The sequence below is a fragment of the Mytilus galloprovincialis genome, chromosome 9 (genome assembly GCF_965363235.1).
Source record: "Mytilus galloprovincialis chromosome 9, xbMytGall1.hap1.1, whole genome shotgun sequence".
In the NCBI taxonomy this organism is placed as follows: Eukaryota; Metazoa; Mollusca; class Bivalvia; order Mytilida; family Mytilidae; genus Mytilus; species Mytilus galloprovincialis.
The window spans coordinates 92,570,332-92,586,115 of NC_134846.1; the positions used below are offsets into that span (position 1 = coordinate 92,570,332).

At 32.1% G+C, this 15,784-nt stretch overlaps 1 protein-coding gene across 2 annotated transcripts in view; it reads left to right on the plus strand.

The window, feature by feature from the left end:
- LOC143046377 (prosaposin-like) overlaps positions 1-15,784 on the plus strand; it is a 37,112-nt gene that overhangs the window by 1,487 nt on the left and 19,841 nt on the right. Inside the window, exons 1-6 of one of the 2 annotated variants that reach the window (XM_076219520.1) lie at positions 2,305-2,432; positions 9,934-10,082; positions 13,543-13,614; positions 13,887-13,952; positions 14,497-14,556; positions 15,344-15,424. In XM_076219520.1, the coding sequence (XP_076075635.1) occupies positions 2,396-2,432; positions 9,934-10,082; positions 13,543-13,614; positions 13,887-13,952; positions 14,497-14,556; positions 15,344-15,424 (465 nt within the window). In that variant the 5' untranslated portion in view covers positions 2,305-2,395. Of the gene's footprint in view, positions 1-2,304; positions 2,433-9,933; positions 10,083-13,542; positions 13,615-13,886; positions 13,953-14,496; positions 14,557-15,343; positions 15,425-15,784 lie in introns of those variants that run through there. The other variant, XM_076219519.1, reaches the window with a different exon arrangement.

The window sequence follows — 15,784 nt, forward strand, 5'->3', positions numbered from 1 at the left end:
GGGCGAATGGTCCCGATACCATATCTACAGGGTATTGGGTCCATTCAGCCTGATTACATGTTCGCCCTGAGTTCATTCCCCCTTAGATTTGGTTCTCCCTTCTTTTAAATTAAAATTTAAAAAAAATGATATTTAGGGAATTAAAGTTTAATAAACTTTTTCAGAGAGTTATATGGTGTAATTTCTAGAAATTCTAAAAAAAAACCATGGTTTATTTGAAAGTACTCCTCATTACAGAATCATGGATCATTTGGAGGTCATTTCAATTTTATTATTCTATGATTCAATACAAATTCAAAATTATATTGGTGCAACTATATAGTTAATAAGGATAGGTGTACAAAATAAACACAGAATGGAAACTTCTGTCTGGATCATAAAAAAAACATAGGTAAAAAAACTGTCAAAACAGGTGCAGTTCGAGGACCCTCACGTTATATGGTCAGATCACATGTTTTTGCACCTCGTGTGAATACACCTTATCTCTATTTGTCCCCCATTACTAGACATCACAAAGGTTCACGTAAATACATGTACATCACAATAGGAAATACATATCACAGGAAAAAAAAGCTGAGGAAATAAAATCACAATAATAAAAAATTGAATAAGTATTATCATGATTATAATAAATTTTTCGAATATATATGAAATACATTTTAAAAGATACATTGTATGATATAACCTCAAAAGCAATGAAATACTTTAGATTCAAACTTATATTTACATAACAATGGATGACTATTAATACTTCAGAAAATGTAGTTTGAAGAGGTTTTCTGAATTTCTTTGGAGGAAGTAAAAGATTTATAAAGGCTTAATAATGTGCATTTCCTAAAAGAAGGAAGGCTTTAAAGATTAAAGTTATATCCCTCACATTTATTCTCAGGAACATGTACATTGTATTAAACCATATTTTTGCTTTGAATAATTATATATAAGGCTGCACTAATTAAATGAATTATTTGAGAAAAGTTTAGTCATCATATGACTTACATGTAATTATACAAAACCTGATACCACAAATAGGCAAAGTATACATTGTATATATTGTTTATGTGTTATGAAGTTCCAATGTATCTTTAATCTTGAACATTACTTTGTCCACTTCAGGGGCGGATGCAGGAATTTTCGAAAGGGGGGGTGCTAACCCAGGGCAAAGGGGGGGGTGCAAGGGGTGCAAAACATATGTCCCGATACAAATGCATTGATCGGCAAAAATAAAGGGGGGTGCGCACCCCCGGAACCCCCCCCTGGATCCGCCACTGCACTTGACACTGATCTGTTAGTTTGTAGATGACTAGGATTGTTCAAGTATGCATGATACATGTACATCTTTAATTTTATAAATAAACAATGGAGAATCTTCTGTGATTTGACTAGATGGAAATGAAACATAAAAAAAATGTATACAAATTTGCTTAAACAACAATCCCTTCCATTTATAACTTTTCCAAATTCTCATATAATAGTCATATTTCCATGTCAAATTTCTGATCTGCCTTTATAATTAACAATCATTAGTTTGTTTTGTTTCATATTTGATTTCCTATATGATATTAATTAATCGTTTAGGAAATTTCATTGTTATACTGTTCCCCTATGTTTTCAAATAAGATCTTATCCATACAGACCATAGTATAGATTGAGAATGGAATAAGGGAATGTGTCAAAGAGACATCAACCCTACCAAAAAGAAAGAAAACAGCTGAAGGCCACTAATGGGTCATAGTTTGAAAGGTTACCTGTGTGTCCTCACAATTCAGCACCAATAAAAATTGGTCTGTTCACTTGGAAATAAAGTTGATAACTTGAACTATCTATAAAAATAGGCTACATTCATTATATGTGTGTACATGAAGCCTGTTCAATTGGCTTTGGTTAATTTGTGACATTGTTCAAAAATATTGTTCATCATTGGCATATTAACTTGCAAGTTGCATGAACATATAATATGGGTTTTGCTAATTGTTGAAGACAGAAGGGGATGTAGGGTGACCTATAGCTGTTAATTTCTGTGTAATATTGTCTCTTGTGCAGAGCCGTCTCATTTGCAATCATGCCACACTTACATATTTGTATATAGAAGGCAATATTGACCTAAAAACTATTAACTAGTCATGTTTCATATATAAATGTGTAAATAAAGAAGATATGCCTTAACCTATACATGTATGATTGCTATGAAACAACCATGTTTCAACATATACAGGACCAAACATGTATGGATTTTACTATTCGTCATTAAAGATTTGCAAGACTGAATTTTAACGATCACATGATGCTATTGCAATCTTTATAAATTGCTAGACAGTATAAACTGGCTGCACATTTGGATCATCATCCGACAAACAATCATATAATCAAAGAACGAGTTTGTTTTGACTTGAGAAATATGAAGTTTCTAGTGATTCTTTCGTTTACTTCTTTTGGTAAGTAGTGAGATAACTTTTTTTCTTTCAAATTTCTATAATTGTTCAACATTGATATCTTTGAAATGAGATATCAAGAGAAACAATGGTTATCATTTTGTTAGAGCAATCAAACCTTAAGTTGTTGCTACACCTTCTAAAAGAGATATATATAAGTCAGGAGCCTGTAATTCAGTGGTTGTCGTTTGTTTATGTGTTACATATTTGTTTTTCGTTCATTTTTTTACATAAATAAGGCCGTTTGTTTTCTCCTTTGAATTGTTTTACATTGTCTTAACAGGGCCTTTTATAGCTGACTATGCGGTATGGGCTTTGCTCATTGTTGAAGGCCGTACGGTTACCTATAGTTGTTAATGTCTGTGTCATTTTGGTCTTTTGTGGATAGTTGTCTCATTGGCAATCATACCACATCTTCTTTTTTATATATGAAATATCCTTAGGATACGTATAAGTAGTGAAAGATTCACAACTACATAGTTTATCAGTGGCATCGTACAATGTAGCTCTTAGGTGCTTATGGTATTTTTTGACAATTTGCAGACCATATAGCTATAGATTTTTCCTATTTTAAAATGTTTTCTGAATAATTTTTGCTACCCAGGTTCAGGTTTCACTTATTATTTCCAAAATATTTATGGTTTTCTGATTCTCAATTATCATCATAAGGTCCTAAGATCTACTGTTCTGCAGCTATATAATTAAGAGGGTGGTTACATCCATTTTCATATATATTTTATTTCTCACAATTTAAAGCTTTTCTCAGATAAAATTAAAAAATTTAGACAAAAGTAATTAGATCATTGTTAAGCTGAAATATAAATGTAATTCCTACATGTCCTATGATTAAGGAAATGAAGTCTTGTTACAGGAAGGAAAATATTAAATCAATAAATAGTATAAGTACAATTTACAAATGTAATAATGGTCATTTTTTTTTATATAAAAAACCCCATAGATTCTGAAATGAATATGAATTTGGAAGCAATATTGTAAAGCTTATCTCTGTTAATTAACTATTGTACTACTGAAATTGTTGTTTGAATCCAGGATACATGTCATCCCCTATCTCTGTTAATAAACTATTGTACTACTGAAATTGTTGTTTGAATCCAGGATACATGTCATCCCCTATCTCTGTTAATTAACTATTGTACTACTGAAATTGTTGTTTGAATCCAGGATACATGTCATCCCTTATCTCTGTTAATTAACTATTGTACTACTGAAATTGTTGTTTGAATCCAGGATACATGTCATCCCTTATCTCTGTTAATTAACTATTGTACTACTGGAATTGTTGTTTGTATCCAGGATACATGTCATCCCTTATCTCTGTTAATAAACTATTGTACTACTGAAATTGTTGTTTGAATCCAGGATACATGTCATCCCTTATCTCTGTTAATAAACTATTGTACTACTGAAATTGTTGTTTGTATCCAGGATACATGTCATCCCTTATCTCTGTTAATAAACTATTGTACTACTGGAATTGTTGTTTGAATCCAGGATACATGTCATCCCTTATCTCTGTTAATTAACTATTGTACTACTGAAATTGTTGTTTGAATCCAGGATACATGTCATCCCTTATCTCTGTTAATTAACTATTGTACTACTGGAATTGTTGTTTGAATCCAGGATACATGTCATCCCTTATCTCTGTTAATTAACTATTGTACTACTGGAATTGTTGTTTGAATCCAGGATACATGTCATCCCTTATCTCTGTTAATAAACTATTGTACTACTGGAATTGTTGTTTGAATCCAGGATACATGTCATCCCTTATCTCTGTTAATAAACTATTGTACTACTGGAATTGTTGTTTGAATCCAGGATACATGTCATCCCTTATCTCTGTTAATTAACTATTGTACTACTGAAATTGTTGTTTGTATCCAGGATACATGTCATCCCTTATCTCTGTTAATTAACTATTGTACTACTGGAATTGTTGTTTGAATCCAGGATACATGTCATCCCTTATCTCTGTTAATTAACTATTGTACTACTGGAATTGTTGTTTGAATCCAGGATACATGTCATCCCTTATCTCTGTTAATTAACTATTGTACTACTGGAATTGTTGTTTGAATCCAGGATACATGTCATCCCTTATCTCTGTTAATAAACTATTGTACTACTGGAATTGTTGTTTGAATCCAGGATACATGTCATCCCTTATCTCTGTTAATAAACTATTGTACTACTGAAATTGTTGTTTGTATCCAGGATACATGTCATCCCTTATCTCTGTTAATAAACTATTGTACTACTGGAATTGTTGTTTGAATCCAGGATACATGTCATCCCTTATCTCTGTTAATAAACTATTGTACTACTGAAATTGTTGTTTGTATCCAGGATACATGTCATCCCTTATCTCTGTTAATAAACTATTGTACTACTGAAATTGTTGTTTGAATCCAGGATACATGTCATCCCTTATCTCTGTTAATAAACTATTGTACTACTGAAATTGTTGTTTGTATCCAGGATACATGGCATCCCTTATCTCTGTTAATTAACTATTGTACTACTGAAATTGTTGTTTGAATCCAGGATACATGGCACAATAACTGAGTTAGCAATAGCTATAGTCTACAACTAAAATAAAGGAACAACAAAATAGTTAGTGTTACAAACCTACTGTATTGATGAAATTGTTTATAAATAATGCCTTCTTAGTCTAACTAGATTCCTTGCTAACCATGTTAACCACCCAAGATAAGATTAAGAATGGAACTGGGGAATATGTCATATAGACAACAACCCAACCAAAGAGCAGACAACAGCTGAAGCCCACCGATGGGTCTTCAACACAGCGAGAAAATCCAGAACCTGGAGGTGGTCTTCAACTGGCCATTAAATAAAATGACTTATTATTAAAAATAGAAAATAATGTTCAATAGTTTTTACAGCAATATATATCAAACGTCTATTCTAATGAATTTTTGTTGAAAATGTCTAATATTGCCATATTAATTTAGGGACCTCAACATTGTTTAAACACAAGATGATTTTAAACTTTTGTAATAAAGTCTGGACTAAGATTTAAATCACACCATCCAAAATTAATTAAAAATTTTACTACATGTAGATAGATACATTTAAGACACTCATTCATTGTATTGTAAACCATGATGTAAACAGAGATATATGTTAGATAAGGTAAATTTTTACATACATATGATAAAAAAATCAGTTGAATTTAAATTTCTGATGTATCATCACTTTGTATTATAATTCCACCTTATGCAATAATGCTGTATTTTGATTGGATGAGATCTAGAGACATGGTATTTTTGTATACTAATTCAACTTTCTGAAATTGTAAAGATAAAAGCATGTTTAAATGTCAGATCATTGAACTACTGTATGTATTGTTCTTCTGTCACGAGTCATGTGCTTAAAATATACTTGCAATTCAGTCAGGTGATATTTAAAGTTCAAAACATGTGACTCAAAGTTTTTTTAAGAATAATTCTAAGCTGCTTTCATAATGCTGAACTCACTAGACCTTGTAATTTTGATTCTTTAAAATCAAGTTTGCAAAACATGTGATGTTCATGTGATGTGCATGTGATGTGCATGTGATGCTGAAATCCACCAGACCTTGAATTTCTATTGTTATAAGCCTTTAAGGTTAAATTCACTTTATGTAAAACCCTAATATTGCATAGACCTTGGGATTCTATTTCCAGTAGGTCAAGATCAATCATGTGATGCTTTAATTCACTAGACCATGGAATTCGGTTTCGTTAAGTTCAAGCTCAGTACTTCAGTATTATAGGAAAATAGAATAGAAACATAATTTACATATGCATTTGTGAATGCAATTAAAACAAGGAATTATTTAAATTTGGAATAATTCTGGAAAATTGAGAAGAAATGTATGATGTTAACTAATCAAACTTAAATTAAGGGTTAGCCACATGCACATGGCTAAGGAGGTTAGTTAGTTTATACTGAAGTATTAGTGAAAGTAAAATTAACCATAGGCATGCATGGCTAACCCTATAAATGTGGGTTATTTTTTTTTTTTTAAACATTTCTAATCAATTTTCCATATTCCAATAATTCCTTGTTTCAATTTGACTTCTAAAGATAAAAAATAAATGACTCCAGAACCTTTTTTAAATTGGCCATGGGCTGTCGTATTATTGGATGCAGTATATTTAAGAGATAACTGTGTTGTATTTGAAGCTTTAAGGACGTCCATTGGTAGTTTTACTGTCGCAAATTTAGTTTACCTGGCGACGTGTAGCGGAGAATTGTACGCTAACAGTAATCCAATCAGAACCATTGATACAAAACAATTGCATTAGAATTAGATATAGTTAATTCTTAGAGTAATTTACAACACATCCAAAATGATTTTGACAAGGGGGGTAGAGATATAATCATCATCCATACACTGTATTTAAATTCATGCTGAAGTTGGGCATCTGTTTTTTTTTGTGTCAAATGATAAAATATGCAGTTACATCAAGTCTGAAAAGGGATATATTTCTGAGGCCACATAAATACCATGACATGGTGACCCTATATTTTACCAGTTTAGGAAGGATGTGTTGTCCATGTCACTCTAAATTTAAGCATGCAGTTGAAGTATAAATTGCCCACTGTCATGCCAATGTCCGATTCCACCCAAGTTCTTACTTTATGTTTTTATGATATAATGATGTACATGTACTTAAGATGTTGGTTATGCAACATCAATGTTAACCAATAGAACACCATCTCAGTCATGTGTTTCTTTTATATTTAAAGATTTTTTTTATTGTCCAACTGTTATATAATTTAATTTATGAAGAATGATGTGGTAACCTTCAATTTATACAAATTTTTGCTTTTATATAAACCTACCATCAGAAATTTGTAAAAGATTTCCAGAGAAGGGTTATTTTCCATATTTTGATGGTTTTTATACGACCGCAAAAATTTTAATTTTTCGTCGTATATTGCTACCACGTTGGCGTCGTCGTCTTGCGTCGTCATTGTCCGAATACTTTTAGTTTTCGCACTCTAAGTTCTAACTTTAGTAAAAGTAAATAGAAATCGATGAAATTTTGACACAAGGTTTATGACCACAAAAGGAAGGTTGGGATTGATTTTGGGAGTTTTGGTCCCAACATTTTAGGAATTAGGGGCCAAAAAGGGCTCAAATAAGCATTTTCTTGGTTTTCGCACTATAACTTTAGTTTAAGTGAATAGAAATCTATGTTATTTTGACACAAGGTTTATGACCCCAAAAGGAAGGTTGGGATTGATTTTGGGAGTTTTGGTTTTAACAGTTTAGGAATTAGGGGCCAAAAAAGGGCCCAAATAAGCATTATTCTTGGTTTTCGCACAATAACTTTAGTATAAGTAAATAGAAATCAGTAAAATTTAAACACAAGGTTTATGACCACAAAAGGAAGGTTGGGATTGATTTTGGGAGTTGAGGTCCCAACAGTTTAAGAATAAGGGGCCAAAAAGGGGCCCAAATAAGCATTATTCTTGGTTTTCGCACCATAACTTAAGTATATGTAAATAGAAATCTATGAAATTTAAACACAAGGTTTATGACCATAAAAGGAAGGTTGGGTTTGATTTTGGGAGTTTTGGTCCCAACAGCTTAGGAATAAGGGGCCCAAAGGGTCCAAAATTGAACTTTGTTTGATTTCATCAAAAATTGAATAATTGGGGAACTTCGACATGCTAAATCTAACTGTGTATGTAGATTCTTAATTTTTGGTCCCTTTTTCAAATTGGTCTGCATTAAGGTCCAAAGGGTCCAAAATTAAACTTAGTTTGATTTTAACAAAAATTGAATCCTTGGGGTTCTTTAATATGTTGAATCTAAAAATGTACTTAGATTTTTGATTATTGGCCCAGTTTTCAAGTTGGTCCAAATCGGGGTCCAAAATTAAACTTTGTTTGATTTCATCAAAAATTGAATAATTGGGGTTCTTTGATATGCCAAATCTAACTGTGTATGTAGATTCTTAATTTTTGGTCCCGTTTTCAAATTGGTCTACATTAAAGTCCAAAGGGTCCAAAATTAAACTAAATTTGATTTTAACAAAAATTGAATTCTTGGGCTTTTTTGATATGCTGAATCTAAACATGTACTTAGATTTTTGTTTATGGGCCCAGTTTTCAAGTTGGTTCAAATCAGGATCCAAAATTATTATATTAAGTATTGTGCAATAGCAAGAAATTTTCAATTGCACAGTATTCAGCAATAGCAAGAAATCTTCAATTGCTCAGTATTGCGCAATAGCAAGAAATCTTCAATTGCACAGTATTGTGCAATAGCAAATATTTTTCAATTGCACAGTATTGCACAATAGCCAGAAATATCTAATTGCACAATATTGTGCAATAGCAAGAAATTTTCAATTGATTGGAGTTATCTTTCTTTGTCCAGAATAGTAGTTGAGTCAACTTAAATCATTGTTTTATACAATATACAATGTATATTCACTTTTACTACCAACTGATAAATTAAAACAATCTTTACCATTCAGTGATAACAAGCACCTTTTGTTACATTTTAATATTTTATGATGTATTTAAATGAGTAGTTATTGTTGCAAACTCCATTAGAAATTTGAATTGAGATCAGCTTTGGAAAAAGGGAAAGGGGGATGTGAAAAAAAAATGGGGGGGGGGTTAAATTTTTCTCATTTCAGATTTCATAAATAAAAAGAAAATTTCTTCAAACATTTTTTTGAGAGGATTAATATTCAACAGCATAGTGAATTGCTCAAAGGCAAAAAACAATTTTTAAGTTCATTAGACCACATTCATTCTGTGTCAGAAACCTATGCTGTGTCAACTATTTAATCACAATCCAAATTTAGAGCTGTATCCAGCTTGAATGTTGTGTCCATACTTGCCCCAACAGTTCAGGGTTCAACCTCTGTGGTCGTATAAAGCTGCACCCTGCGGAGCATCTGGTTTTCAAAGTTTTTAATACTTTTAAAATATTAATGCCTTTCTGCTATAATCTGCACCATAAATCAATAATTGTGTAGTAGGTACTATTGATTGTAAATTTTTTAAAATAATTTTTTACACTTTGTGACTTTGTCTATAAATATTGAATAAGGTGTTTTAAAATCTCTGGATGGGAAATATTCAATGACCATGTGTATGATGATATTTTATATAACATATATATATACAAATTTAAAGGCAAAATATTTGATAATTTTTATTCAAATTAAATAATGCAATTCTTTATATTCCTTTGTGTAATGTAAAAGTTCTTATTCATATAAGATAATAGTTGTATTTCCATGATTTAAATACATTATTATTATAGAAATTAGGAAATTTGGTATGAATGTCAATCAGATTACTATTCATATTAACCAAGTGGCAAATATGTTACTATAATAACTAGTACAATCTACTGGAATTGATTTGGCACATTGACCCATAGCTGTTAGTCATACTGGTGTAGCTAACTTATCCATTAAATTGTGCTCATAATTTGTTCTTTCAGCCTTTGCAGACCCTGGTCTCCTTGGGACTAAAGAGTGTTCGTATGGGCCATCCTATTGGTGTAGCCATGCCTTGAATGCCAAGAAATGTGGTGCTGTTCAGCATTGTATAGACACAGTATGGAAGACACAGATCATTAAACCTAAAGATGTAAGTATTGTTTGACAAATATAGTTAGTCTGACATTTATGTTAGAGTTGTCCTTCTTGGATAAGTATTCACAAATTTTTTTGAAAATAAAATATTTTTAACAAAACTTTTATAAACATGATGAAGGATTAAAAGACCTTAGATATGAAGACTTTGCAGGTAACTGGTAATGGATGTCAGGACTAGATTACCTTTAGAAACAAAATGAGGATTACAATATAAATGATTCATGGAATACTTGCCATTATTTAATCAAACTTGAAGAACGGCTGTTATGAAAATCTTTACAATAAGGAGTCTAGACTTAGATAAAATAGAAAAATGATTGGGATGTATTTCATTGTCAAAAAATGATGAAAAAAAGTGTTACTTTCTTTATTTGTAATATAACACTATTTTACTTACTACCTTATGGAAGAAAATTGTTTTAGTGTTTTATATTTTTATTTCTTACAAAATTAAAAAGAAAATAAACGTAATTAAAGACAACAACACCCATCAATTACCGCATGGTGATTAATTTATTGTGGTCGACATGTTTCGCCAACAAGCGTGGCGTCTTCAGGACAATATTATACATGAAATCAAACAGTGAAGTACAAATTTTGCGGTTGTGCGGTTTGCCTTAACAATAGAGGTTGTTATGACGACGTTATAGATATAAATAGAAAGTGAAAGTAAAATAAGAATCTAGTATAATTCAAAGAGAAAGTTAGTCAATAAAGTTATTAACGATGTGGTTATCTCCTATTCTTGCACGTCTGTGTAGTGGTCCTCATAGAAGTTTCTAGTGGTAATAATGTAGAAATGATGGAAGTAGCTCATAAAATGTCAGTTCATTTCCAAATTGGACAACACCCCATTGGCCATCCCGTACCAATTCAACTGGCTTCGCTCCGAGGGAGGTACTGCTTCCATTGAGTAGGTAAAAGGTGAAGTGTGTGATCGCCGCAATTTTGGGAATTGTAAATCTTGGTAGATGTGTTCATAAAAATTATCTTTGCTAATAAAATGTCCGTGGATGAAGCTTTTCTTTATAAATATGGTTTGTGGTTTATGTGGTTCATCTTGGTTCTGGTTCCTTCCTTTTTTCCTAAGTAAAATGCCTGGTATTCCGAATTTCTTTGACTTTTGTGTACTTATGTATGGTATGTAAATCTTCAGTGATGGACTTCTTCTTCTTTGTATGTTTCTGTGGTTGCTTGTTTCCAAATCTCTCCTTATTTTTTCTCCGTATCTGGTAATTTTCGGCAACGGATCGAGAACTCTTTAAATGGTCCGGTGATTCGTTCATGTTGTGTGGTTGTTAGGTACAACGCTAGTTTGGCAAAGGTGGATCCTCTCGGATGCAGGGGTTCACAATAAAAAAGTAAACTTCAACTTAATAATGGTGAACCAACACCTGAAGTGGTTATCGTGCGGTTGGGTAATAGCGGGTGGATACCACGCGGTATTCACAGTTGTCTTTCACTATAAAAGCAAATAAACGTAATTAAAGACAACAACACCCATCAATTACCGCATGGTGATTAATTTATTGTGGTCGACATGTTTCGCCAACAAGCGTGGCGTCTTCAGGACAATATTATACATGAAATCAAACAGTGAAATACAAATTTTGCGGTTGTGCGGTTTGCCTTAACAATAGAGGTTGTTATGACGACGTTATAGATATAAATAGAAAGTGAAAGTAAAATAAGAATCTAGTATAATTCAAAGAGAAAGTTAGTCAATAAAGTTATTAACGATGTGGTTATCTCCTATTCTTGCACGTCTGTGTAGTGGTCCTCATAGAAGTTTCTAGTGGTAATAATGTAGAAATGATGGAAGTAGCTCATAAAATGTCAGTTCATTTCCAAATTGGACAACACCCCATTGGCCATCCCGTACCAATTCAACTGGCTTCGCTCCGAGGGAGGTACTGCTTCCATTGAGTAGGTAAAAGGTGAAGTGTGTGATCGCCGCAATTTTGGGAATTGTAAATCTTGGTAGATGTGTTCATAAAAATTATCTTTGCTAATAAAATGTCCGTGGATGAAGCTTTTCTTTATAAATATGGTTTGTGGTTTATGTGGTTCATCTTGGTTCTGGTTCCTTCCTTTTTTCCTAAGTAAAATGCCTGGTATTCCGAATTTCTTTGACTTTTGTGTACTTATGTATGGTATGTAAATCTTCAGTGATGGACTTCTTCTTCTTTGTATGTTTCTGTGGTTGCTTGTTTCCAAATCTCTCCTTATTTTTTCTCCGTATCTGGTAATTTTCGGCAACGGATCGAGAACTCTTTAAATGGTCCGGTGTTTCGTTCATGTTGTGTGGTTGTTAGGTACAACGCTAGTTTGGCAAAGGTGGATCCTCTCGGATGCAGGGGTTCACAGTAAAAAAGTAAACTTCAACTTAATAATGGTGAACCAACACCTGAAGTGGTTATCGTGCGGTTGGGTAATAGCGGGTGGATACCACGCGGTATTCACAGTTGTCTTTCACTATAAAAGCAAATAAACGTAATTAAAGACAACAACACCCATCAATTACCGCATGGTGATTAATTTATTGTGGTCGACATGTTTCGCCAACAAGCGTGGCGTCTTCAGGACAATATTATACATGAAATCAAACAGTGAAGTACAAATTTTGCGGTTGTGCGGTTTGCCTTAACAATAGAGGTTGTTATGACGACGTTATAGATATAAATAGAAAGTGAAAGTAAAATAAGAATCTAGTATAATTCAAAGAGAAAGTTAGTCAATAAAGTTATTAACGATGTGGTTATCTCCTATTCTTGCACGTCTGTGTAGTGGTCCTCATAGAAGTTTCTAGTGGTAATAATGTAGAAATGATGGAAGTAGCTCATAAAATGTCAGTTCATTTCCAAATTGGACAACACCCCATTGGCCATCCCGTACCAATTCAACTGGCTTCGCTCCGAGGGAGGTACTGCTTCCATTGAGTAGGTAAAAGGTGAAGTGTGTGATCGCCGCAATTTTGGGAATTGTAAATCTTGGTAGATGTGTTCATAAAAATTATCTTTGCTAATAAAATGTCCGTGGATGAAGCTTTTCTTTATAAATATGGTTTGTGGTTTATGTGGTTCATCTTGGTTCTGGTTCCTTCCTTTTTTCCTAAGTAAAATGCCTGGTATTCCGAATTTCTTTGACTTTTGTGTACTTATGTATGGTATGTAAATCTTCAGTGATGGACTTCTTCTTCTTTGTATGTTTCTGTGGTTGCTTGTTTCCAAATCTCTCCTTATTTTTTCTCCGTATCTGGTAATTTTCGGCAACGGATCGAGAACTCTTTAAATGGTCCGGTGTTTCGTTCATGTTGTGTGGTTGTTAGGTACAACGCTAGTTTGGCAAAGGTGGATCCTCTCGGATGCAGGGGTTCACAGTAAAAATTAAAAAGAATAAGAAAAAACTACACAAGGATATATTGAATTATCAATTGATTTTATTTGTTCCAGGCATTGGAGTGTAATATATGTAAGATTGGTATAACAGAAGCAAAGGAAAAGTTAAAGCAAGGTGATACAGAGGTAAGGGGAAAACAAATTAAATGGTAGACAAGGTGATAAGAAATTAGTACACAATATCAGTTCTGTATAGTCAGAAATAAATATATCAAAATTGTACAAAAACAAGATATATAAATTGTAGACAGCCATGCAAGAATAAGTAAATTCTTAAGAAATATGGTATGGGGTATGTCTGCATCTTCATGAAAATTATTTTACAGACATACATTTTGAGAGTTGGTATTCAATGTTGGTCTTGCTCACTATTATAAAATGATTATATTTTTTTGCAGGAGAAAATAAAGGAGTACATGAATGAGGTGTGTAACCTTCTGACCAGAACAGATTTAAAAAACAAGGTAACTGAAGCTGTACATAAGTTTTGTAACAGCGTTTCTTAAAGGAAAATATTGTTAATGTTTTAAATCCTTGCTTTTAAAAGCTGAATGTCCCTTTGTAGGGTATTGACAAAAATACATTAAAAAAAAAACAGTTGGATTAAACATATTTTGTCAGATCTCAACCAGGAATGCTTTAAATTGAAAATATCTCTTTTCGTATCTAAAAATTTTTTTTTTTTTTTTTTATTTTTGAAATCATTCTCAGTTCGACTTATATGACTTCCTAAAAAATGAACTTTATATCTCAAGAATCAAAATCAAAATGTTGAAGACAGAAATAGATTACACATCTTTTGGAAAAGACATTACTAAGTTGTAAACTTGTGTCTGATCCATTTGTCATTTTGAACAATAAAATATGTTTAAAATAGCACATCAATTACACACCATAGTGGATCAGGAAAATCCTTGTAGTTTTTTTTTATTGTTTTTTAAAATGATCAATAAAAAATATAGAATTAATCAGAAATGTAATATTGTTAATTTATTTCATATTTTTCAGTGTACTGCCTTTGTCAAAACAGATCTACCCTTGTTGCTTCAATTGCTGAAGAGTCCTCTGGTAAGGGAGATAACTCTTCATTATTTCAGAAAACACTTAGAAGACATTATACATATCATATAGCCTATACTTAACTCATGAATTACACAAATTCTACATATAAATCTCTATGCACCATCCTCGTCATGAAAGAAATCCTAATTCAAAATTTTCAAAATCAACACAAACTGTTCTTTTTAATTTTACTGTAAATGGAGCAAATTTGGAGAATATTGTAATCAACCAGTTAATGTCCTATAAAATTTGGTCTTACTATTTTATGATTAAAGATCCTGAGATATTGAGATGACATTAATAACATTGACAAATACTAGTCATCGATATGTCATTTTGATAAACATGTCTTGGTTGCAGACTGGTTGACTATATAACAACAAAATTGTCCTGGGATTTTGCTATTGGAGTTTTTCATAGATGATGAAATAAAAGATTATGCAAATCTTGTAATATTCAGTCACATTTGATTAGTTTCTGAATAGTATAAAATTTACCTCATTGTGTATAGACCCTAAACATGCTAAACAGATATATTGATAACTTGGCACATAATTTGGCTATACCATGAATATAGCTATTATCAATATTTCTCAGTCTTTGACCTCAGTAGATATGAAATGTGAAGGTAACACTTTTGGCACCTGAAGTGGCTTTCTGGATTAACTTTCATCAAGAATACTCAAACCTATTAAATTAATCATAGAATATTATAGCCTTGTAGTTTAGAGTAATATTTAGTCACATTGATAGTATACAATACCAGTTCAATATTTGCCTTTATTTTGTACAGACCCCAGAACAGATATGTGCCACTTTGAAGATGTGTACTGGCTTTGAAGACTTAGCACAACACCAAAAGATATCAACACAGGTATTTACATATTACATTTTCATCATTCACACAAATGACAAGTATTGAACTTTATTTCTATAATTTTTGTGCTATTTTCACATTTCTTTATAGGTGTGAGAAAAATATTTCTTCTCACTGTGTCTGTTCTGGGCAAATGATTGGTCGAAATTTAATTATGACGTCTAATTTTCTTGGTTTTTTCTGAATTTCCTATTGTGTCATGAAAAAAGGCGACCATGTCCGGTTAAGTTACATATAAAGAACACAATATTTTTAAATCAATCTTTGAAAAGGAAGGATAAAAACCCTTCAGAGAAACAGATTCCAATATTTACCTACTCTCAACAGTTAAATTTCAATTTTTTAAAAAGCTCTGAA